Source organism: Cinclus cinclus, chromosome 10 (assembly GCF_963662255.1).
Source record: "Cinclus cinclus chromosome 10, bCinCin1.1, whole genome shotgun sequence".
NCBI classification, from domain to species: domain Eukaryota; kingdom Metazoa; phylum Chordata; class Aves; order Passeriformes; family Cinclidae; genus Cinclus; species Cinclus cinclus.
The window spans coordinates 25,355,803-25,379,733 of NC_085055.1; the positions used below are offsets into that span (position 1 = coordinate 25,355,803).

Consider the following 23,931-nt stretch of genomic DNA (forward strand, 5'->3'; position numbering starts at 1 on the left):
AAAGCAGTGCAATGTGATGAAGAGTAGTGCTGTGCTGATTGTGAGTAAGAAATGAGGCCACGAGTCTCAGAATTGACTATTATGGGTGAGAAAAATTTGCTGGTGGCATCTAATTCTGCAACCTTGATAAAGCCAAGTCCTCAGTCATATACAGAGTCAGCTTGTAAATGCATTTCCATATTCAAAGTCTAAGCTATGCACAAAGCGCTATGAGACCAAAAGTGCTTGCCATTCATGTATCATTAATTCTTATTCTACTCCTGTTAAGCTTGTTTGTTAATTCATGGTGATATCCTATGAATTCAGTAATTTAGCAACTGTTCCATTCCTTGAATATAATTTCTTGATTTAGAGAAGTGAATGAAAATTTGGGTGTAGGCAAAGCTCAGGAGCTCAGTGCAAGGCCAGAGCTCTGCTGGCTGGGCTGCCCAGGCTCTCTGGGGCTCTGGGCACCAGCAGCTGGGGGTCAAACACCTGCTGTCATTCCAAGAGTGCTCCTGGCAAGACTGGCCTTGCAGTCCAAGGACTGATTTGTGTAGTGTAGAGAGGGCATCCTTCATTGTCTGAACCAGATCAACCTCCCATGTGCACACAGCTTGTTTTGGGGACTGTTCTATACTTTTCTATTTTATACAGAGTACAGTAAAAATGGTTATAAATCAAGGGCGAGAGATGAAGGAAAGTAATTAGAAGTGGCAAGGGAAGCATCTTTGCCTCTCAGCACACAGTTTCTTAGTCAGTTAGCAGATATCATATTATCATATCCCTCACCCAACTGCAGCCAGGACTGAGGCTGGAAGCTCCTCAGCAGAAGCACACACACAGAGTGTAAACTCTGCCTCCTTTCAGGCCTGACTTCCCAGATACCCTGGTAAGGGGAACTGAAACGCTAAGGTTGTTATTTCCATTCCCGTTAAGCTTTAGACTGGTAGCTTGTGCACACTGGCATCCCCAGCTCAGAAAAAGTGGAAAAATGTTTCAGAGACTGTGTGCCAGTTCACACCAACATTATTTTAAGTCCACTGTGAGCTACCAGCCTCCTTTCTACAACATGAGTATCAAATACTGAGATCAGGCTAAAGCTCTGTTTAGGAGAAAACAGGTATGATATCTACAGATTGCTCTTTTTTAAAATGAAAAATGAACTAAGAACCACAGCATACTCTTTCTCAAAAGCATGTTCAGACTGAAGTTTTACCTTTTGAGTGATAACTCTCTTACTGCTTTGTTACAGTCTGAGATTTTGATAATCACCTTCCCCTTTACGCTGATCTGAGCTGGAGTTCAGTAACTGGATCTGTGCCATGTCGCTCTCATGCTCATTAAAGCTCTGTGAGGGAGACCTCATCCGCCTCACCATCATCCTCCAAATTCTCATCTTCATTATCCTTCTGCCTTGTAATGGGCTCAACTGAGCTGTGGCATTCCTTAATTTGATGTTTTCTGTTTTATTTTGCAGGGCAGTATGTTCAGAATCAATACACGTTACAGTGGTAGCATCCACCTCAAAGAGTAACTCTTCCCACAACAAAAAGTAAACAATCTTAAATGAAATCAATTGTAAAAAAAAAAAAATCTGATTAATGAAATTAAATTAAATTTTAAAAAATGTAAAAGCTAGCTGTCCATTATCCACTGAAGTGGGAGCCAGGAGAGTAAAGGGAAAGCCGTGAATGAAATGGGAATGAGGACAGTATAGGGAAAGCCATGGCTGAAATGGGAATGAAGAGAGTAAAGGGAAAGCCATGGCTGAAATGGGAATGAAGGCAGTAAAGGGAAAGCCATGGCTGAAATGGGAACATGGACAGTATAGGGAAAGCCATGGCTGAAATGGGAACGAGGACAGTAAAGGTGGCACCGTGTCTTACCAGCCATGCATGGTGCACAGAGAGCTATACGGGGCCAGGCAAGGCCCACCAGGATAATGGATAGTGGGAGGGAACTCATCCCTGCAGAGGAAACGATTTCTGCTCACTGCTCTTGGCTGTAGAAGGAACCAGGGGCTGTGACAAAGCACCAGACCTCTTGTGGACCCACATCTGCCCTATGGAAAAAGCTTCTTGGGCACTGGAATGTTGGGGAGAGTGCACCAGGCAGCTCTCCTTGGGTGTCCCCCAGATCAGCACTGGTTGGGTTCCACTCAGAGCAGCTCCCTGCACACTCACGCATCAGTTTCTGTGCTGGGCTGAAAGTTAGGCTTTGTTTTTAAACATCTGTAGAGCACAAACCTTCAGAATCCTGCTTATGAAATTGCCCACTGAAGTCTACAAACATTTTGCATTCAAAACAATTACACCTTTAATAAGTGATCTAAATGTCATCCCATACATTAAGAAGAGGGTATCAGAAAAGCTAATTTGTTCCCTTGTTTCTGTTCAGCCACTTAGGAACAAGAAGATGGAATGAAATTCTGTAGCTGCACTGCATTAGAAATGCTGTCAAGACTGGCTGAAGATTACTGATTCTGCTTTGGCTGGAATTTGTACAAGTAATGTTATCTAAAGAAGAACCATATGACGGCAAATTGAGAAGCACAGAATGAAGACTATTAAAGTTTAACCTAGCGGCAAAGCATAAAAAAATAAAATAAAATAAAAGAGACATTCAGCAATCCACGTGAACATCTATGATACAACCAAATTCCTCTGACTTCTCTTTATCAAGCCCCAGTAAAAGCCAGTATCTTCAAAGCAGCTCATTCAATTATAGATCCACAATGAATTACTTTCCCTTGATAATGCTGCATCTGTTAATTTAATTCATTAAAGAGGACTGATGCTTGAGAACAACAGAATGTGCCAATTTTCCAAAGCATAAAGTGGCATATATACAAAGGAAAATTACTTACTCAAGTAATTGAACTCTATCAGTGTGTATTATCTTACCACAAACAGTTATTATTTGATATATACCAAACCTGCTTCTATAAATGCTATTTAGATTAGAACTATGAGCAGTTTAGTTTGAAGAGGGTCTCAGACAATAAATTACCTTCACCTGCAAATGCTCACTTTTAATGAGTTTTGCTTGTTTAAAAGCTGGAGTAGTGGTACTCAGCATTACCACTGCTCACTGTACAACACTCATGCATGTTCCACAAAATACAACAGAAAAAGAGTGATGGAGGGAGCAGCCACCAACATATGGCAGCAACTTGAGCAGTGAACTGGAGCAACAGAAAACTAGAAAAAGAAAGATAATACTGGACAGCATTTTCCTCAGCTAAGAAATTCTGGGCCTTGTAGTTACAGCACAAGTGGAGGAGACAGGAAATCTGGGATTTATTCTGGGATCTGTCACAGATTTCCTGCATGGCTCGAAGAAAGTCCTATGGGGTTAACTTCAGCCATGGGGTCCTGTTCCTTTGAGAGCAGCTCGTACCCATATCTCAACCCTCCTTTACAGTGTGAGCTAATAAACACTAAGGGAGGCGTTACTGGTGCAACTTTTGTTCAGAAGAAACAGCAGAGTCAGGTCTAATGCAGGTGAAATGGTATGATCACAAGCAGCCTGGGCAATAATAGTCCAACCACCAAGGCAGGCAACACCCCTCTCCCCAGGAGCTGTCAGGGAGGGAATAAAAAGGACAAGTACTCCAGCCAGTGAGAGTGCAGTTGTGACACTGCTGGAATCAGGAAACAGTAATTTACCTCCACTGAAAGCCTTCATTTCCCTACTTTCTTCCAAGCCTAAAAATTAAAGGGGGACATACAGGGCTTGCAATTTCTTGAACGATGCCTCCTTCTCAGTTTTCACACAGAGTACATTCTCCTCATGCAATCCAGCTGTGCGAAAGCAAGACATTCATTCCTCTAAAAGACACCTTCACATACTCAGCTAAGTTAGCCCAGAGTTTTCAGTTGCAGAAAGCAGTATGATAACTTCCATGGGTCAGTTTTAGTTCTCAGGCCTGCATAGCTTAATGTCTCTGATTTGAGCAAAACAGAATAAATCCCACATGCTCCTGTTAGGAGCTCATACTCTTTGGGGTTCTTCTGGCTGGAGAGATGGTTCCCCTCATTCTCTGAGGACTAACCCAGAATTAAGATAACTAATCCACAATAAACCACTTTATGATTTTGGTTACTTGCCTGATGCTCCCAGATGATCCATTTTTATTTCCTGTGTTCTCAGCTATTTTGTTTCTACTCAGTGTTGCTACCTGCAAGGGAAATAAAACCTCTAGAAGACAGGTCAATGATGCTCTTGAGTTCAGTTGACAAGGGTCTGGAACCAGGCATTATCCAATTGAATTTCTTACCCTCTAACCAACAGGGTTATTAAATCACAGCAGGTGCTTCTACTTGTTTCATGAGGTTAATAGATGCTTGTGTGCTAACCAAGCTTGTAATGCATTTACAACTTTTGATTATTTATGGAAAATGCAGTCTAGGAAAGCCTTATTTTGAATTTGATCTGTAGGAAGAATATAGCAAACTTCTGTAGTGAATTATTTTAATACGTGCATCAAATCTTCAACTGAGGAATTACTTGTTTGAGCTTTCATTTTCAGAGAAAGATAGGACTGGAACTAGGACTTGGGTCATAAAATAATATTGCATCCCAATATCTTAAATCATGCTCAAGAAGAAAGGTGTGGCAAACATAGAGCTGCATCCATGTAACCCTAAATCACAACTTTCGGTACAAATTGTCTTTATAGATGGTTGTGGCATTAAATTTATAGGAGACCTGAAATCACATTCAACCACTGGAAACAAAGCACCTGGTTTTGCAAAGATATTCCAGCTCAACTGGATTGCTGTGCAATTGTGAGAAACCAACCACTGAGATCCTAACTGGAAACAAGTGATCCTATTCGATCCCACAAGCAGCACAACTCTAGAAATAAATAGGAAGCAGGATAACAGCTTGTGTCCTGAGCTTCAGGCTCAGCTTTGAAATCAGATTTCATTAGAGATGGAAATGCAAACCTTGAAATCAAAGCTTTATAACAGAACAAAAAGTTCAGGGTACAGGGCCACAGGTTGCTTTTGTCCACTGTAAGTCTTCTCCTGGTGTGGAGGCAAATCCCATCCCTACAAACTCTTGCCCTGCATTGAAAAGGTTGTGTCTGTCTGCTCACACTCATCCTCTTCCTCCTCAGCCCCATGTGCAGCTCCACCTTCCAAGCAGTGTGCAGGAAGCAGAGTCACTGAGGAGACTCCAACATCATGCCAAACAAATGAACCTTCTCCTGATTTAGGGCCACTTATCAACCCTCTTCCTCTGCACTCGCTCCTACAGAGCCCTACAGGAATATTCCCAGTAGAAGGTCTTAATTATCCATCACAAGACATTAAGCATTCCACAGATCCTAATGAGGTACAGCATTAGACCACCCCAAAATAAGTGACACTGAGCTTTCCCCTTCCTAAGGGTTTGAAGGATGCTAGAACAAAAATATTCTGCACATAATTTTTCTGTTTAAATCAGCGACTCTAAAGAGGTTGACAGTGAAAAGATTTCTGATCCGAGGTATAAAACCAACATCTTCCTAAAGTCTACAGGTTTCAGTTCTATGACTCTTGGACATAGCACAGGCCATGCAAATATCTGTCCTAGTAAAATGCATCTGATTGCCACCTATTTTTTAAATTATTTTTTTGTCTGATGCTGTATCAGAATCTTTAAGAATCTTCTCAGAAAGTTGAAAGTTTAGGTTTATGGTAAAAATATCTTCTCTGGTGGAGTTTAGTATGCAAGACAGTCAAATCTGTAGAAAAATCAGAGATTGTGAAATATTTCCTCTGTATGAGATGCATTTTGTGTAAGTTCTTATATTCTCTTTTCCAGAATCCACATCCATCTATCTACATAAACCCTGCTCACCCATATCTACATTTTCTAGCATGACTTTTGCTACTTGTCCCTATTCTTGAGTGTGTGCTAAATGCAGTTATGAATTACCTGGGGCTGTTATTTTTGGCCTACAAGTGGAGTTCCCACAGTCACACACCTTCAGGGCTCAGCTATTCCAGCTGATGCTCCTCTTTCAGAGCAAACACTCCCTGCCCACATTCCATTATTTCCCAGGAACACAAAAACAGGTTCCAGTTTGGAAATACAATATGAGAGAGACTTTTCACGTCCTCATTTGAGATCAGAAAAACAAAGTCTTTACCTTATTGCAACTCTACGAATGACTCAAACTTTTGAAACAAGACATTGGATGCTGTTCTTTTATAGCCTTGGTCTGTCTAAAGCATCTTGGAAAGACTTCCCTACACTGTGCTAACAGGAACAACAGAAAAGCCTCCCATTTATGACACTATCAAATTTGAGGCATATCTTTTTCACTGTGTTTTTGGGCCTCTAATGTTGACACATTTCTGAGAATACAGGACAACAAAAACACAAAAGAGAGGCTGAAGGTGATGCTGCAATTATAGTTGGGTCATTCTAAGCATGGGTATGAGGTTCAGCTCATCCAGAAGGGATTAGCAGACCAGATTGTTTACCATATAAGAGAAAATGCAGAAGAGTTTTTAATAAATATTTTCTCATGCTGTTACTGCATTTTGACAACAATGTAATTTTGTTAAAATATCATAAGAATAGTTTATTACCTCAGAGCATTCCTTCAAAATCTAAACAGAGTTCCACAGAGCAGTTCCAGATAATTGACATCAGAACAATGCCCATCTGTTGTTCTTCCTAGAAAACTGGTACCTCAGAAATAAACTGAAATTAACAATCACAAGCACTAAAAATGAAAAATCTCCTTCAAAAGAGGAAAATGTGTGAGCTAAAGACAACAGTCAATGACTGGATGATATATTACCACAGTCCTGTCTAAATTACAGTATTGTAACTCTTTTGTTCTATGTTACATTTCCAGATATTTTTATGTTATGGCAGACAGCACCTTTAAAATATTTAAATTTTTGTTTTCATTTACTATGTCTTTATTGGCATGAAACAGGCCCTCAGCCAGAGTCAATTCTTGTAATCATAAACTTTAACAGAGGTTTGCCATTCCTTGCCAACATCTTACACTATTCATTTAGGAAATTACTGAAAATCTTACATAGCTCTTCTAGCAGGCAGAGGAAGCATAATTATCTCTTTCTAATTATTGCACTTTGGCTTCCTTGGATTATTTGTTTAGATTAAGATTTGTTTATGTTCACAGATACTGTGGTTAAGTTTATTCTTAATTTATTTTAATTTGATGTTCCAAGGATATTTTATTGAACACTCCCTGTAAGACCTCCATATCCTGAAATTTTCTCTCTACCTAATCCTGCCTTATGTCATAACACAGTTAATATATGTATACATATATATATTTACAAATCAAAAATTTTCCAGCAAAATATGCTGAGTATTTAGTATATTATTTTAAAAACCTTGTGAAGCATTGCACAGTGTGTGTGCGTACATAAATATGTGCACTTGCTAACCCCCCTAAGAACATGCACAGAGCTATTGTTGAAAATCTTCATTAAAACTGTGTAAAGGAAGTCCATCTGCCACAGCTCAGGATGTCCTGTTTCTTTGAGGGCCTTCAGCTATTGCTTGGCCATTTTCTCACTGAAAACATTGAAAATGAGGGCATTTAATCTGCTATTAAAACAAACTGATTTGGAAGGGGTGTTTTGAAGAGTTTCCCCCCACCAGCTGAGAGCCCTGAGGCACGAACACCTCCCCAGACACAGCACACTCAGTTTTGTGTCCTCTGCACTGGTGTCATCAGTGGGAAGGATGGGAGGAGAATTCCTTCTGTAAGAAAGGGACATAATCTGGTCTCAGAGATAACCTCAAAGGACAGCTTTGCTCCCAAGCAATACCTGTGCCCTGCTTGTCCTTAAGGCACACCTGGAGGGCCCAGCCAGGCTCTGGGGGCTGCTGGCAGTGGCGTGGGCTGCAGTTCTTGCCCTGCCCCAGCCCCTCAGCACAGCTGGCCTCCCTGGCAGAGGGAAGGCACAGAGACCCTTGGCTTCTAAAGGCTGGGGACACAACCTGGAGTTAGTATGTGCTCATGGTATGTATCTAGCTTGCTTTGAGACTGATTGCTTTGCAACAGGATGGGGACTGTGGCCAGTTTGGATTCCGATTTTATTTTGAATCATTGAAAGAAAACCCCAAAAGTTCAAATCTCAGGAAAATTCTTTCATGATTCATTGGGTGTATTTGTTTTACTTTACCACTCCTCTCCAAAATGTTCAGCTTTAATTTTACACTTGACTGGTCTGCAGGAAGTCCCAAATCTCATTTCCACTAAACAAGGGCTTTCCTTGTTTGTGTTCCTCATTGAGAAATAAAAGACTGGAGCCACGAGAGGTTTACACTTACACACAGTAGTTATGAGTACCCAAACCAAAATGCTTTCAGTGGGGACTGGTGTCAGTCCCAACCAAACAAAACCAAATGCCACAGGGATACGCCCTATTACCAGGAAAAGAAGAGGAGGACAGAAAGAGACAATGGGTGGAAAAAAAGGAAGTGCACGAGGGGTCAAAAATGTCAAAATAAAGCACCAGTGGGGAACATGGAGCAGAGAGACCAGCAGAAAAAAAGAGACTGGGAGCACTGAAGGGTCATTAATAAAGGCCATAAATATCTTAGTTTTCCCATCCAAGCTTCCTTTCCTAATGGAATGACTGCTGGTGTTTATCACAAGACAGCACTGAATGCTGCACTAGGATGGAGAAGGCAACAGGGAGAAACTGGAAATCAAATGTCTGCTCTGGACTCTTCCTCTCCTTTTGGGCATAGAAAGCAGATTGCCTCTGAGAAGAGAATGAATGAGACAGTGCTCCCTCCATCCTACAGTGCAACAGGAACCACAGACCATGGGTGCCCTTTCAATTCCACTTGAGCACAGCTGAAACAGCCTTTTCACCCTCCTGCCCCGGAGGCAGACACAAACCCTTCCTGCCCTACAGAGAGCGCTGCAGGAGCAGTAGAACATTCTGGGGTGCCTCAGGCAGAACGGCCACTCCTAACAGCCTCGGTGGGCCCTCACCATCCCGTATTTCCCTCTTGTCTGTACAGCAATAATACACTCCATGCAAAATTCCTCGAGAAACTATTTCTGCCTGCATGTTTGCAAAGCGAGATTATTAAGCCTGACAAACATAGGGCAGCAGTTTATCTTGATAAAAAGTGACCCACACAAGCTGGTCAAGAGGGAGACCTAAAGAAGTGGGACAGGGCTAGGATATGACATGGAAAAGTGGCAACACACCACAAGGGGTTCAGCTGCATTCCCAAAACACTTTTCTGGAGAGGCTGTGCAGGACCAGGCCCTACAACAACTGTCAGTTGTGTGAGATCAGTAGTTTTGAAGGCACTTCTTCCCAAGTCACCCAAAAGCATTCAAACACAACTGTGGCACTGGTTGTCTTCAGGACGACTGTGTAGCTTAAATAAGGTTGCTATTCCCACCTAACACCTTTTGCTTTTACCTGAGTTTTAAAACGTCCTTTCTCATCATTGCCACGACACCAAGTAAAAGTTTATTTGAGGAGAGAGGCAGGGCAACGTCCTGTCATTCCTCCTTCCTCTTTCACGGTAAGGAACACGCTGATCATGCTAGCAACCGAAAATTCCACCTTCTGACAGATTAATCGATTGGACAGCTTTACAGCAGACCAAAAGAGGGGTAAATGTCGTACTCACCAGACTAACTCATTAGGAAATGTTCCCCGTGTAGTCATAATGCAGGAAAAGAAAGTTTGCGAAGCTTTGAGACTGCAAAAACGGAGCATTTACACATTATAATTGTTTTCATAACAAAAAGGCAATATTACAAATATTTTTGAAACACGAGGATTGTCTCACGCGTTGAGACTCTGGCTACCGCCGTTCCCTGGATGTCACACAGCCACATTGCCATCTAGCGCCCGAGGCCACACGGCAGCGACAGCGAGCGCTCGGGAAGGACAGCCCGAATTAATTCACAACAGCAAGCACGGAGCGATTCCGTTTTTCACAAGTGCAGTACTATATCATAAAACAATCACATCTAACTGATACAAGGAAGACTTTTTTTCTGGGTTTTTTTTTTGTTTGTTTGTTTTGTTTTTTTAGTAGGACTGAGGAAATTACGAGGAGAAAGCAAAAGAATGACCGACCATGAGCAATGTTGAACTATCATTAGTAGGAAATATAATCATATTTAGAAAATGTGTTAAATTGCACGTACTCTATCAACATTTAGAAGAAGTTTTATTGGGTCTACAATGAAAGAAACAGAGATGAAAGGAGCAGAGAAAAGAGTGAACAACTAATTCAAATGATGCTCTGCTTTAGGAGCAAGTATTCAGTCCTTCAGGCAGAAATATGCATAAAAATATTGCACAATTAATTCTGGTCTCTGTCACACAAAGCCCTCCAAGAAATACCCTGCTAAATTTGTATGCATCCATCAAAAACTCCCCTGTCTCCTTACAAAAGGAATGGTACTTGGTTGGAAGCAATTCTGCTGCAGTGGAGCACCCAGGAAAAGTGAAATTACCTCAGTGCTGCCAAACTGTCCTGTAACACCCTTGGATTGGCTGCATCTCAATAATACCTTGTAAGGTTTAGGAGAGCTCTGTGCTGCTGCAGAGACTCAAAAGGAACAGAATCCAGTTTGCTTTTCCATGCAATATTTAAGCTCCCTTTCAGGGTCAGATCCTGAATTTCTCTGTCACTAATTACTGTGCTTTTAATCAAAATTCACAAGAAAATTATTGTCTCAGTTTAGTAACTGTTAAGATGAACAAAAAGTTTTTAGGGAAGGCTTGAACAAAGGGAATAGGAAAGTCTTAGATCAGTTTTCAGCAGATATAAAATTGCATCTTGAGGCTGCAATTACCTGAAAAGCAGTGACAATCTGGAGTTTTACTACTTAACAAAGTGGGAAGATTCTACTTCCATTTTTTCCTTCAGAGGGTCTGGAACTCAGTGGGTCCTTCTGTCACTCGACTCAGTTCAATAACCGAAAAGAAAATTGATTCATTGTTTCCACTTAGGTAATATACTGAAGTTGTTTATGAAAAGATATAATGTGTGTAATAGGAGGGGGTACAAGGGGAGGAACAGAGAGAGTCTGCCCAGAAATGGGTAAATAAAAGGGAAGAACAAGACATTCCCTTTTCCTGTGAGGTTGTAAAACAATTAAATAAACATAAAATGTCTAACCAGACAAAAACACTTGGACTTCTAGCACTTTTCACTTTTTACTTTTATTTTCAGTCTACTTGTTTGCTGCAGGGTTGTTTCTTATCCCTTCCCCAACAATGAAAGAATTCCCTGCTCTGTGTGTCCCATACATCCTCCTGACAATGGGGACACCCTGCACTGTACACAGGGCAGAGTCAGGCCTGTGTTTTATGTCTCTGTCACTAATATTTCCCCTGCCATGCTGGGCTGTCTGCTGGCTTTTTTTCCCTTAAAGCATTTAATAAAACCACTACTAGATCCCTTTAGCTGCCCAGCTACATTGTTTGTTAAGATATGAAATATGTGCCTTCACAAAATGCCAGCACCTGTTCTTCCCCAGTGTACAAACCCTGACATCTGTTAGCACCCATTCCACTTCTGCAGAATGCCATGGGCAGCATGCAGGAGAAATGGAAATGCAGGGTTCTACCCATAAACATCTCTGAAAACCCACAGAAGCATAAATGCAATTGCTTGCTCAGTGCACAGGTTTAAAACAATTTATGAAGAACATAGATATATATTTTGCCCCGAATACAGCAAGGATAGCACCAGGTGAATAACTTTTTATCGTGGCTCTTCTGGAAATCATCTGGTGACATCTCATTCTCCAATCAGGCAGTTTGTCCAAAAAAGGATGGAAGCCTTCCTATTAGCTCCAGTGAGCAACCTAATTAATGTCAAGAGGTTTACTTGGAAATAAATGGGGAAAATGATCTGGCAACTATTTGACCAAATAAATTATATTTCTGTTTTGGTTTCTAGAATTTTTTTGCTTCCTTTCTACTTAAGCAAATCAGCTAGAACAGACACAACTGGGAGTGTTCTTGTGAGATTGGCTCTTCACTATAGAGCTGAATAGCCATTTTTTCTTGGACCTAAAGACAACCTTCATATCTAACAGGTAAATAGAGCTGTTTGGTTAACAAATAAAAATGTTTCTGCTTAAAATGAAAATGAAAAAATGTTGGATTTTTACAAGTCTAACAGGAATGGCTAAGATTTTAACTGACGTAAAATTCTTTTAGCTCTGCTCTGTGAGATAAAAATATCTTTTGCTTTCTGAGGATTTTCTTTCACTTATTTGATCCTGAAGAAAAGATAATGTAGATTTATGTATTGTTTGTCCTGGAGAGCCCAGCTGTTTTAGCTTTTCTGTCAGACCCCCAGGATCCCGTCTTTAAAATGCACAGTGGGTTTGCCTAAGAAAATTTAATTTGTATTACAGTCTGGATCCGAAGGAAAGAATAAGAAAAAAACAGAAAGAAAAAACCAAACATACAAACACATCTCCACTGGCACCTTTAAAAGAGAGGGGATTCTGTTTTAAATAGTGTGACATTGGTATGAAATAGTTTAAAAAAGGCTCTATCATGCAGGCTATTTATATGTACGATAGCAAGCCAAAGGTATGCATTGCCCTTATCAACAACAAAGTAAATAAAAAAATACAGACTGCTAAATAGCAAACTCCAGGAGCTATTTCCACCAAAAATAAAAAAAATGGGGAAAGACAAAAGAAGGATCAAGGTGACAAAATCCTAATAAATCCAGATAAACTCAAAGTAATATGAAGACAGGAAGGCTTAGGGGTACTATAAAGAACAATTAGGAGACTTAAAGAAAAATAATTGCATGACAGAGAAGCAAAATTGTAAAAGACTCATGGACAGATGAATCTCAGAGAGAAAAAGAACTTGAGAAGGGAATGGCATGCAGATAAGAGTGATTTCTTGGCATAACTAAGCAACAAGATGGTTGGTGTGAAGTAACTGCTCTTTAAACTGGAAAGAAAATAAACAAAATTATAGAAATGGAACCAGTTTTGAGGGAAAAAAATAATGAATTTAACTGTTACAAGCCACAAGAAGAAAAATATACTCACCTTCTGAGGCAATTGAAGAGTGAAACTGCTTCCCTTTAATAAAATCAACTCTAACGAGAACAGGCTGGAAGAAACAAAACTTGATGGTATTAAAACAGTTTATGACTAGGAGGATGTGCTTCTTTGCCAGGTAAATTTATTGGTAAAATAATTAAATTAAAAACACATAAAGAGACAATAGCCCAGATGAAACTTAGATTTTAAAAAAAAGCAGGAAAACCAGACCTCCAGGCTTCTTTGTGAGGATGACAAAATATGAGAAAGTGTAACCAGTAGACACGTGGGATTTAGATTTTTATGAAACCTTTAACAACAAGCCAGGCACTATACACTACACATATCCAGGTTTAATTTGGACAGTTTTGGTTTCAGAAGATTCTCTCAGGTGTCAGGTTTCAGATAACAAATAAAAACAGATAAAAGTATAAATACAAGAACAAGGTATTGACTACTTCTGGTAGCAACAGGAGAGAAGGAAAATATTATAATTAACCTTTGAATTGGAGAGTGCCATCTTCTCCTAATTTTCCTGTGCCCGGAGAACAAAACAAACCAACAAATCTTCCAGGACCATTGCTCTGTCCTTCTCCTGTGGAAACAAAGGGATCAGACACATCCCACCTGCCCACACATAACAGTCTGTGCTGCACACCAGATTTAGTTCACAGTGCCCTGGCAAGCACTTGGATTCAGAAGGACAGGACTTGAAATAGTGATGGAATGTAGAGGGAGGTTAAAAACTATTAAGAATGAAAAAAAACAACAATTACTGAAACCATACCTTACTTTGAACAATACGGAATACGTACTATTATTTCTTTCCTTGATAACTGCTTTTTAAAAGATAAGTATTACAAGAGGAGAAAGGAATAATAAAATTAATTGAAAAATAGGGACTCCTAATTCAGAGGGCGCTGAAGTTAGGGAAGGACTTTAATGGGCTTTGGCTCAAGCCCTTATAGTGTAGCAAAGAAAACAATATAAACTGAAGTGGGATTTATATCCCTACTATAAATAATGTATGTAATGTCAACTACTGGAGACAGTCTTTGCGTGTATCTAATTTATCATTATTAAAGTGAGATTATGGCAGCTTTACGCTAAACAGAGGCAAATGTGGGTCATTAACGAAAACAGTTCATTTACATTCCCCGCTGCAGCTCCTCAGGCACTTTCCTTGCTCTGAGCCCTCGCTCCTGCCCCGCCGTGGCTCGCAGGACCACAGCACACGAGCTCAGGGCAAGCGTGGCTGAAACAAGATCGAAAACTGAAAAGAAAGAGCACGGATAGTCCTTCCGGCTTTGTCATTTCCCCTTCGAATTGGAAACACAGATGCCAAATAGTCACGGCACAAATAAAACCTCAAAGGGCATTTGGTCTTCAACCTATGCAGCACTCGCCAGGAGTGACAGCAGGGAAGGAACAGCTTGGGAAGCCTTTGGCATCACGTTTCCTCAGTCCCTCTCACTGGGGGTGCTCGCAGCAGCACAAGGCAGCTGGCACACAGGGTGGGAATGCTGCAGCTGAGCTCCAGTACCTGAAGTTCAGGGAGCAGCTCTGAAAATAGGCAATCCTATTGAAAATGACAACTCGGACAATTTCAGCAAAAAATACCCACTCCCTCCATGTATATGGTGAAACAAAACCAGCCATGTGTTAGAATTCATTCCTTTAAAAACTAATTGATGATATGATGAGGTTTGTATCATCTCTCTTATGTCAGCACTCTACACCATCTCTGGAAAAAATAATTTATCTTCAGATTAATCCATGCAGGTTTAGCAAAAAGAGCTTCCAACCCGGTTCATTGTGCCCTTCAGAAAAACGTTCCACAGGATTGCCAGATTCTTTCTTATCAGGAACAAGAGAACCAACTATTAATTTTACAAAGATCATGTCATCAACTGTGAACACATGCACAGCCTGACTGGGTTCACTCTGTGTTCTTCACATAACAACTGGATGCACAGTTACCAAACCTGACATTTGGCATTTTTCTCTGTATTTTTTCTGAGAAAGAATTATTCCTTCCAAACAACATCTCACTACTAATTTGACATATTTATGGCTCAGGAAGACCAGTAAACCACCGCCCGTTATTTTATCAATTAAATAGGCAAAGCAACAACATGAGCTCCTAAGCTCCTCGTTTGTCTCCTCTTTCCCTGGGATGTCAACCAACTGGTGCACTCTCGGCAGCCATCTGATCCTTTTGCTCTCCTGAAACTGCCAACGTAAAGGAAATTAATGCCAACTGTGCAGGTGATTTTGTATCGACACTTTCCCAATAGAATCCAGACTTGGACCACCAACGTGTTTCACTGGGGACATCCACCCATCATCAGATGGTTATAATTTTCCAACAGCAACTGTCTTGGGATGCACTGAAAATAATAACAAAAGCTCAGAGAGATTCTTTATTTCATTATTGATATTTACACCACCGATTCTTCAAGCTGGTGTTACATTTTTAAGTACATCAATATAAAGTATCCTACTTAAAGCTGTTACTTCACTACAAATTTAAACCACAATAAAATACAACAAACTTACTCATTATAAATTATCCTACTTTATAAATTATGTTAACCTGCTATACTTCCATCTACAGTATAGTTAGTTAATATTTCCTTTCCTCCCACCAGCCAAAAAGGTTAATCCTCACAGCAGCTGTTACTACTCCAGTACAGACTGAATGTGAATTTAACCTCTCCTGGATATTGCCCAATAAATTCTGTTGTTTTTCTAAGCACTTCTGTGAATTAAAATGGACGTCGGCTTGCCATCCAAACTCATGAACAGGTCTGAAGTGGCTTTTAGGCACGTCGCCAAATAACTTCCCAATTCCCTTATAGGGTATAGCTCTCACTCCAGAGATCTTCCATGCAAGAACTGAAGAACAACACCTTCTCCATTTCATCAAAATTATTTTTCATTTTCTTAGCATTATTTAAATAAATTCTGCACAAAATTACATTAAAATAATATTAAGGGTTCATTTGCCCTCTGCAGTACCCAGTAATTTCAACTTAGTTGTAGCAAGGCAAATATGAGAAGCAACCTTCCTGCAACCTTCCTGACAAGGCCAGGATATTGAAAAGCCTGAATATTAAATTCAACCCAGAGCATGTGTTTGGATATAAGGCTGAGAAAAACAGGAATACTCCCCAGTACAAGAAAAATAAAAGGATCAACTGTAAGAAACAAATATGTTTTTTAATCTGATACTTAACTTTATTCTAACTAAAATCGATGTATGTTTAAAAAGCCTTCATTTTCTCCCAGACTTCAATCATAATTTTCAAAAGTAGTATAACTTAGATTTTGATCTGACAAAGCAATGAACAACCCTCTAAAGTTTAAAACAACTGGAGATCTACAGAATATGAGCACACTGCTTGTGTCGCCCCTCCTGGAGACCAAATCTTTCCTGTTTCAATGGGAAGGCATAAGCCAGCTTGCACTGATGGGTGGCTTTGAACATTCTGGAACTCGAGGCATTCCAGGCTCTTGGACAGAGCTGATAAGAGAATCAGAGAATAATCAAGATTGGAAGAGACCTTTAAGAACAAATTCTGTTTCACACCCCCTAAGCACAGTCTGTGACATCGAAATTCACAACAGAAGATATACAGACCAAGTAGAATAAATAAACTTCAAGTCATAATAAACTTTCAACCCCCTGGAACAGTCCCAGTTATAAGTCAGTATCCCCTCTTCACTTACATTAGAGCCGGTATGCCGTCACCATCGAGTACAAAGCTAATTTTGGTTTTACGGTTAAGTGCAGTTACTTATTTTCCTTCCTTTACAAAAGCGTTAAAGCTCCCAGAACATGAGCGCAGCAATTCCTCACCACCTGCGGCGGTTGAGGCCACGGCCGGGCTGAGGAGGCCAGTGCCACAGCACAGGTGCCTCCGGGCACCACGAGTAGCACACACAGAGCCAGGTGAGGTTTAATGTGCGAATTCCCAGCGCATTCCTCCCCTGGCGCAGCCTGCCCGGGCCGGGAGCCGCCCCTCGCAGCGGGCAGGGAATCCGCTGTCACCGCACCGCTCCAGACTCGCGGCACCGTGGGTCAACAGCGCTTTAATCCCGCACGGTGCCTCAATGCCACCCTTTTTCCTACTACGGAGACTCCCTGCGAGGAAGGGAACGCGCAGCCCCGCTCCGGGCCCTGGGCGGCTGAGGGAACCGGGACCCCTGCTGTCCTGCCGGGGCTGTGCCACAACCGCGGAATGGGCTCCGCGCCCTCACCGGGCCCTCAGCAGCGCTTTAATGGCACTAACGCTGGCAGCGCTTGGAGCAACGACGTTCTTGCCCTTCCCCTTGGGAAGTGCCGGGGTACCTCGTGCATCCCCGACTCCGGGAGGAGACTCAGGGGAGGCCTCAGCAATCTACAGCTTCCTCATCTGGAGAAGCAGAGGGGCGGGCACCGATCTCAGCTCTTGGCGACCAGCGACAGGACCCGAGGGAACGGCCTGAAGCTGAGTCAGCGGAGCTTTAGGTTGGGTGTCACGAAAAGGTTTTTCACCCAGAGTCGCCGGGCACCGGTCGCAGCACCAAGCCCGTCCGAGTTAAAAAAAAGCATGCGGCCAACCCTTCGAGGCACAGGGCGGGACTCCGGGCACAGGGTGTGACCGCCGCGCAGGGCCGGGAGGAGCCGGACTCGCCGGTCCCGCTGGGTCCCTGCCCCTCGGGTACGCCGCGGCTCCGCGCCTCCATTTCCCGGCGCGCCGCGGGCAGGGAAGGGGCGGGAGCCAAGATGGCGGCGCTGGGGGCGCGGGGCGCCGCGGCGCTGCCCGCGCGGCTGCGGGCGCTGTGGGCGCTCCCGGCGCGGCGGGCGCTGGCGGCGGATACGGGCGGTACGAGAGGGGACCCGGCGGCACCCCTAGAGCGCTCCCGCATGCCCCGGCCTCGGGGCTCGGCCGCCCCGTGGGCGGCTGCGTGGTACCCGTGGGGAGGGATGCGCGTGTGGGGCCGCGGAGGGCCCGGCGGGGCGGGAGGAACCGCGAGGGCACGGGGAGCTGCAGCCGTAGCTTCGGCCCCAGGGTAACAGCGTTTGCCCCCTCCCGCAGAGGGAAAGGCCGCCCAGCCCAGGCCCGCCTTCACGGATGAAGCGGTTCAGACGCTGCTTTACAAAATGACGGGACTCGACCTGCGCAAGGTGTTCCGGCCTGTGAAGAAGGGCCTCAGGCCGCCTCACTACAAGCTGATGACCGAAGCCCAGCTGGAAGAGGTAGGCTGCTCTGCTTCCTTCGGAAGTAAGTGTTGGTTTTAGCAAAATGCCTGTGATAGCCCGTGTGTCTGCCTTCCTTACTGCTGTGTTTGAAAACATTCTTGTTTCTTTGTTTCAGATTATTAACAGATTATTATGACGCTAAATCAGTGTTTCTTCACTTGAAATAGCTTGGTTTGTCGAGGTTTCTGCGATTCTGATGGCATATGGAAGGAAATCTGATCTTTTTTTTTCCTTGAGTGATAATTTATTAACCTGTTATGCTTCCTAACTTCAAATATAATCTGATACCTAAGTTATAGCCATGGGAATAATATGACTACTTATATTTTCCTCTCCCCTCTGGTCTGACTTCATTCAGGATGACAAAGAGACCTGACTTAAACCAGTTCTGCTGTACCACAATTAAAGCTATGTACAAACTGTTGGTCCTGTTCTGTGCTTTGAGGGAAATTTACCATGGAAAAACACCTGAAATAAACTTGGTGTATGAAATTAATTTACTGTTTGCAGTAGTTTGTCCATTGTAGTTTTATAACTTCCTCCAGCATTTTGTCCAGGTTTTAGTAGTGGTAAATTGTTTACATGGAATTCACCTACCTAGAGGTGGAATTGGTGTCTCATTTTTTCTCAACTGCAGAAGAAAAAAAAACAAGTTTCTCTAAATGAAAATACTTGTCCCTAAATTGTATGTTATTTTTCCAATAGGATGATATTTTTAATTGTAAAATTAAACTACTTTTTTTCCCCTCTACAAGGCCACAAGAAAAGCCATTGAGGAAGCTAAAACAAAATTAATCATGCCCCCTGTTTTAAATGAACGAGAGCCAATTGATGATGTCTTAGCAGAAGACAAAGTCCTTGAAGGAACTGAAACTGCCAAATACGTATTTACAGATCTAAGTTACTCCATTCCACATCGTGTAAGTAACATGATCAACAGTATTAATTTGTTCTCAAAATAAGCTTTAATGAAAATGTCAATGGATCAGTTTGCAAAAGGGCTGAGGAGTTGAAAATAAAGTCTGGTATAAGGCAGTAGAGAAAAACATATTTCTCAATACTTGCCTCTAAGTGATAATCATAAATTACATTCTGCTACTCAAAAGCAGGCATGGGGGAAGCTGTGTAGTAGGTAGTTTATTATTTTGTAAGCAGCTGCTTGTGATATGGTAGGAGTGCCAAGTTCTTCCATGCTCCTAGAAGATTTCTGTAGGATTGGATTCCTTTGTAAGATGGAACCACTCCACACTTGCAAAGATCTGGTGGAAAGCTGTGGGAATGATGAATGAATTCCCAGGAAATCTGTAAAGAAGGAGCTGGCTAATGCAATTGGGGATATAGGGATAAAGTTTCCTCTGTGTAATGAAGCATCTCGGTTCTTTAAGTGCCAGTAATAAGAGGCTAGAAAAATTCTTAAAGTCATGATTCCAAGAAGCCTTTGTGGTTCAAACATGCATATAATGATGACCCTGTGAAATGAACTGCGCAGTGTTCCCTCTATTACTCTGTCTGAGAGCTTTCTCCAGGAACCTGCTGTTTATTCTCCTGCTGCACCATGTTGAAAACTTCCCTGTCAAACAGACTTTCCCATTTGCTACCCTAAAGCAATTTTGCTTGTGAACAGGTCTGAGTATATTGTTTAATTTGTTGTATTTTCTGCTTTGCACTTGCCCTTACTTGATTCTAACACCTACCTCTGGAAAAAAGGTACAAAAGTGCATGACACTTGCATTCCTAATTTTTTATGGGTTATCAAATGATAAAATCAGCCTAACTCCCAGTCTGGGTGTGAGTTATGTTATCTCTAAACTTCCCAGAGCTGTAGCTTTCAGCGTGGGCACGTGCAAGTTGTCGGACAGTCAAACTGAGGTGCAAAAGCAGCCCTTATTCAGCAGGTAGCAAGGCAGAAATGATGAATCTGGTACATGGCAACTGTCAGTTAGGAACTGGTGTTATTAGGGTGACTTAAGTGTAGAAGGACTTTGACACATGAGGAGTTTTTTAGGATGGTTCTGGCTATGAAGAGAAAAGGCTTTAGACAGTGTTTGGTTTTGGCCTCATTTCCAGGAACGTTTCATTGTGGTTAGAGAACCAAACGGGGTGTTACGCAAAGCTACCTGGGAGGAACGCGACAGGATGATCCAGATATTCTTCCCAAAGGAAGGGCGTCGGGTGATTCCCCCCACGTTATTCAAGGATGAGAACCTTGGGGTAAGCTCTTCTGGCTTTGAAACGGAGCACTTTTACTTCATTGCAGTCTGAGAATGAAATTCTGCTCTTTGGGTAGAGTAGCTTGGAGTAAGCCATTCTGCATGGGTGTGTTTAGCTGCTTGAATTCTGTTTTGAACAAATGCCTTTCATTGTAACTTGGTTAAAATAATTGGAACAAAGGTTAGGGCCAGGTAAATCCTGGGTAGGTGTAAGTACTGTGTCATACTAGAAAGAATTGTATGTTTAATGTGGTAATGTGAACTGGTGTTTCAGAATCAAAGATCAAGAAACATTATATTAATGTCATCAAGGCAGTTACTGTACTTGTGTCTATTCTGTCTTTTGATTAAGGGGTTACTTACTGTACGTCTTGCCCAGAACAGTGTTGTGGCTGCTGTTTGGATTTTGGAGAGTTGGGATGGTTTGATTACATAATCTACCCCCAAATCTGAACTGTTGTTTCAGGCTGTATTTCAGCAAGACCGTCATGAAGATGTCCTGAACATGTGCATTGCTCAGTTTGAGCCAGATTCACCTGACTATATCAGAGTGAGTTCACTTTCTATTTTTCTAGCAAAAAAAAAAAATAAAAATCTAGTGGAGAAATGTAGGGTTTATTTTGTAAACATGAATGCTTACCTGGGGAGCAGAGGTGTTGGTCATATGTGCTCTATCCCATATAGATTATCCTTGTGATGAGTTTCGGGGTTTATTTTTATGCAGAACAGTAAAACAAGATTTTGCATAAGTAATTTTTACCAGCCTTCTGGAAAGGCACTGCACATGCAGAAATAGTCTTTATTCAGGTACTTTTGGTGTCAAAGCAGAATTGATGATAACACTTGTCAGGGGCTCTGAGCAGAGTTGTGCTGCTGAAGTCACACTGGCTGATGGCTTTAGGAGCTGGCAGGCCAGCTGGGGAACTGATAAAATGCATTTTGAGAAACATCACTGTGCACAAAGTATTTTTGACAAAGACCAGCTACAAAAATGTAGTTCTAGCAGAATAAAATTAGTAGCTATAGGTGTTGGTAAGTATTAGCCTACACTTGCTTTTTAAATGTTTACTTCTCTTCAAACTGTAATATTGTCAGTGATTTGAGAAATTGTAACTTGTATTAGGCGATTTTTCAAGTAACATTTTTCCTTAGTAAAGTTTCACCTCTTTGCTTTAGCATTTTTCTCCTGAAAGAAGAAAGGTGCCTTGACAGCAGTGCAGTGACGGCTCAGAGCTTATGCCCCTCCCTCCCCAAAAGTTCAGGACAGAGACAGGATCTAGCTTCCTTTTACCATTAGGATGTCTACGCCTAAGTACCAAGGACTGGGCTAGCCCAGCGTTACCCTGAATTAGAACAGGCATATGGTCCAGCATGCTCACTTCTGCACCTTAGGGAAATGATTCAAAAGTCTGGGAGGTGCAGGGGAAAGCTGTCAGCAGGCTGCAGCTGTGGAGTGAAACAAACCCTTGTGTGTGCAGGTTCACCGCCGCACCTACGAGGACATCGAGACGCACGGCAAGTACGACCTGCTGCGCTCAACCAGGCACTTCGGGGGCATGGTGTGGTACCTGCTCAGCAGGAAGAAGGCAGATGGCTTACTCATAGACATGATCAGCAGAGACCTGTAAGGACACTCTGACACTCGGTGATCCTGCTTAGCCGTGGAACGAGGACCGCTGTTTGACAGTAAAAACAGTACTGCTGTCAGATGTAGAAAAGCTTCCATTTCCATGATGTTTTAGGCCAGCTCTGTTAGCTGTATAGAAACTGTTAGCTGTACAGGAGCGCCAGTAACAGTCCATGAAGTTGTAGGGTATATACAGGCTAGCCTTCTGTAGTTTTTGGGTTTTTATTTTTGCTTCCCATGTACTTGTCAGAACACTTCAAGCTCTGAGCACTGCTGATCTTAAAGCCTGACATTTCCACACTGAGCTCAGTTTTGGCTTTATAAGATTAAAACCCAGAGTATATCAGAGTAATTCCTAAGTAGCTTAGGAACATGTAGGTAAGACTTCATTTCAAATGGGTCCATAAAATGTGGTGCTAAATTTGTTCAAAGTTCCCTGAAGTGAACAGTATTTAGTACTTCAAAATGTCTCTAGAGCTGGGAGAAATTTGTACAATCAGCCATGTTGCAGTGATGGTGGCATTTTGCTGTTTCAGTCAGAAACTTGGAACAGGTGGTCAGATCTTGCTTTTAAACCTGAGCACATGGATAAATCAGGAACGTTCCTAGTTTAGAATCGGGTAAAGGGAAAATTCCAATTCGAATGAGCAATGTTTGGAATGCCTTTCCCTGCCACATACTTCAGTAATTTTAAGTTCAGGTGAGAGATCTGTGTCACAGGATTTGTAATGCTACTTCTGTAAAAGATACTGGTCATTGCAGTCTGTGTTAGAAAGTTCTACTTAACACTCATCATTGGTAATTAATTGTATTTTCAGAGGAATGTCAGCTGTATTATTGCTGAGCAGGCCAGCAGGCTTCAGCTGCTGGAGGGATAGATGTACATACTTGCCTGTGTTATTCCAGGGATGGATACTCAGTGGAAGCAGCACAAAGTACACCCTCTGTATGTACACTGAAGAGAAAGGAATTGCTAAAATGAGCTTTTATTTATTTAGGGTGGAGGATGCTGCAAGTTTAATTACACTGTATCATATGCTTCACCCTGAATGTCAGTCAGCAAAGGAAGCTAAAGAAGGAAAACTTCAAGGAGTTGATCTGATCAAGGTAAGCCTTTCAGCTTTAAACTACTTAACCTGCAGAAGACAACTTTTAACCGGCAGAACCCCATTGAGTAGTTCAGTTTCTCCTTGCCTTAGGAAGCAGATACTTAACCAGAACTGTTTTACATGCCATGCTGGGGGTGTTGTCAAACTGTACATGTGTACAGCTGCACCAGGATTGCAGTTGTGGGTGCCTGATCTGCCACTGGCTTGATGCCTGCTGTTACATTAACCTCTCTCTTCTGCCGTGGCTGCAGGCATTTGTGAAAACTGAATCCCAGAGAGAAGGTTACATCCAGCTGGCCCTGCAGGCTTATGAAGAAGCAATGGCTACTTCTTCAGCTTCATGAAGTAAAACCTCAGCTCATCAGAAATGTTGAGTCTGTTTATAAACATGTTCTGTACAGGATTCCACAATAAATACTTGAAAATGACTGCTACAGGATGTATTTTTCTTTACTGAAGTACATGTGAATCACTACAGCAGTTTATTTTGAAAAGTTCTGTAAGTGAACTTAGAGCAGCCATCATGACTTTTTGTTTTTGACAACACTATATTCTGAGTTCAGTTTTTTTATTGCTATGTCTTGAATCTAAGGAATTTTCCACAATTCATTTTAGTTACTGAGCTAAGTGCAGGGTCTGGACAGCTTCATTTAGGACAGGCTCTAACAAACCACTTCTAATACTTCAGCTGTATCACTGCTCTG

General features: G+C 42.0%; 1 protein-coding gene across 1 annotated transcript; it reads left to right on the forward strand.

The window, feature by feature from the left end:
* Positions 1–17,803: 17,803 nt before the first annotated feature.
* Positions 17,804–23,630, forward strand: MRPS22 (mitochondrial ribosomal protein S22). Its single transcript, XM_062499307.1, has 8 exons — positions 17,804–17,904; positions 18,118–18,278; positions 19,037–19,201; positions 20,349–20,492; positions 20,958–21,041; positions 21,970–22,115; positions 23,117–23,225; positions 23,479–23,630. The coding sequence occupies exons 1-8, from the start codon at positions 17,805–17,807 to the stop codon at positions 23,569–23,571; spliced, it is 1,002 nt and encodes a 333-aa protein (XP_062355291.1). The 5' UTR covers position 17,804; the 3' UTR covers positions 23,572–23,630.
* The last annotated feature ends 301 nt before the right edge of the window (positions 23,631–23,931 follow it).

Excerpts from the sequence above, each read along its gene's own strand:
- MRPS22 (XM_062499307.1), top strand. The coding sequence starts at position 17,805 with ATGGCGGCGCTGGGGGCGCGGGGCGCCGCGGCGCTGCCCGCGCGGCTG. Across the intron at positions 21,042-21,969 it reads ATTCACCTGACTATATCAGA|GTTCACCGCCGCACCTACGA; the intron begins GTGAGTTCACTT and ends TTGTGTGTGCAG. Across the intron at positions 22,116-23,116 it reads GACATGATCAGCAGAGACCT|GGTGGAGGATGCTGCAAGTT; the intron begins GTAAGGACACTC and ends TTATTTATTTAG.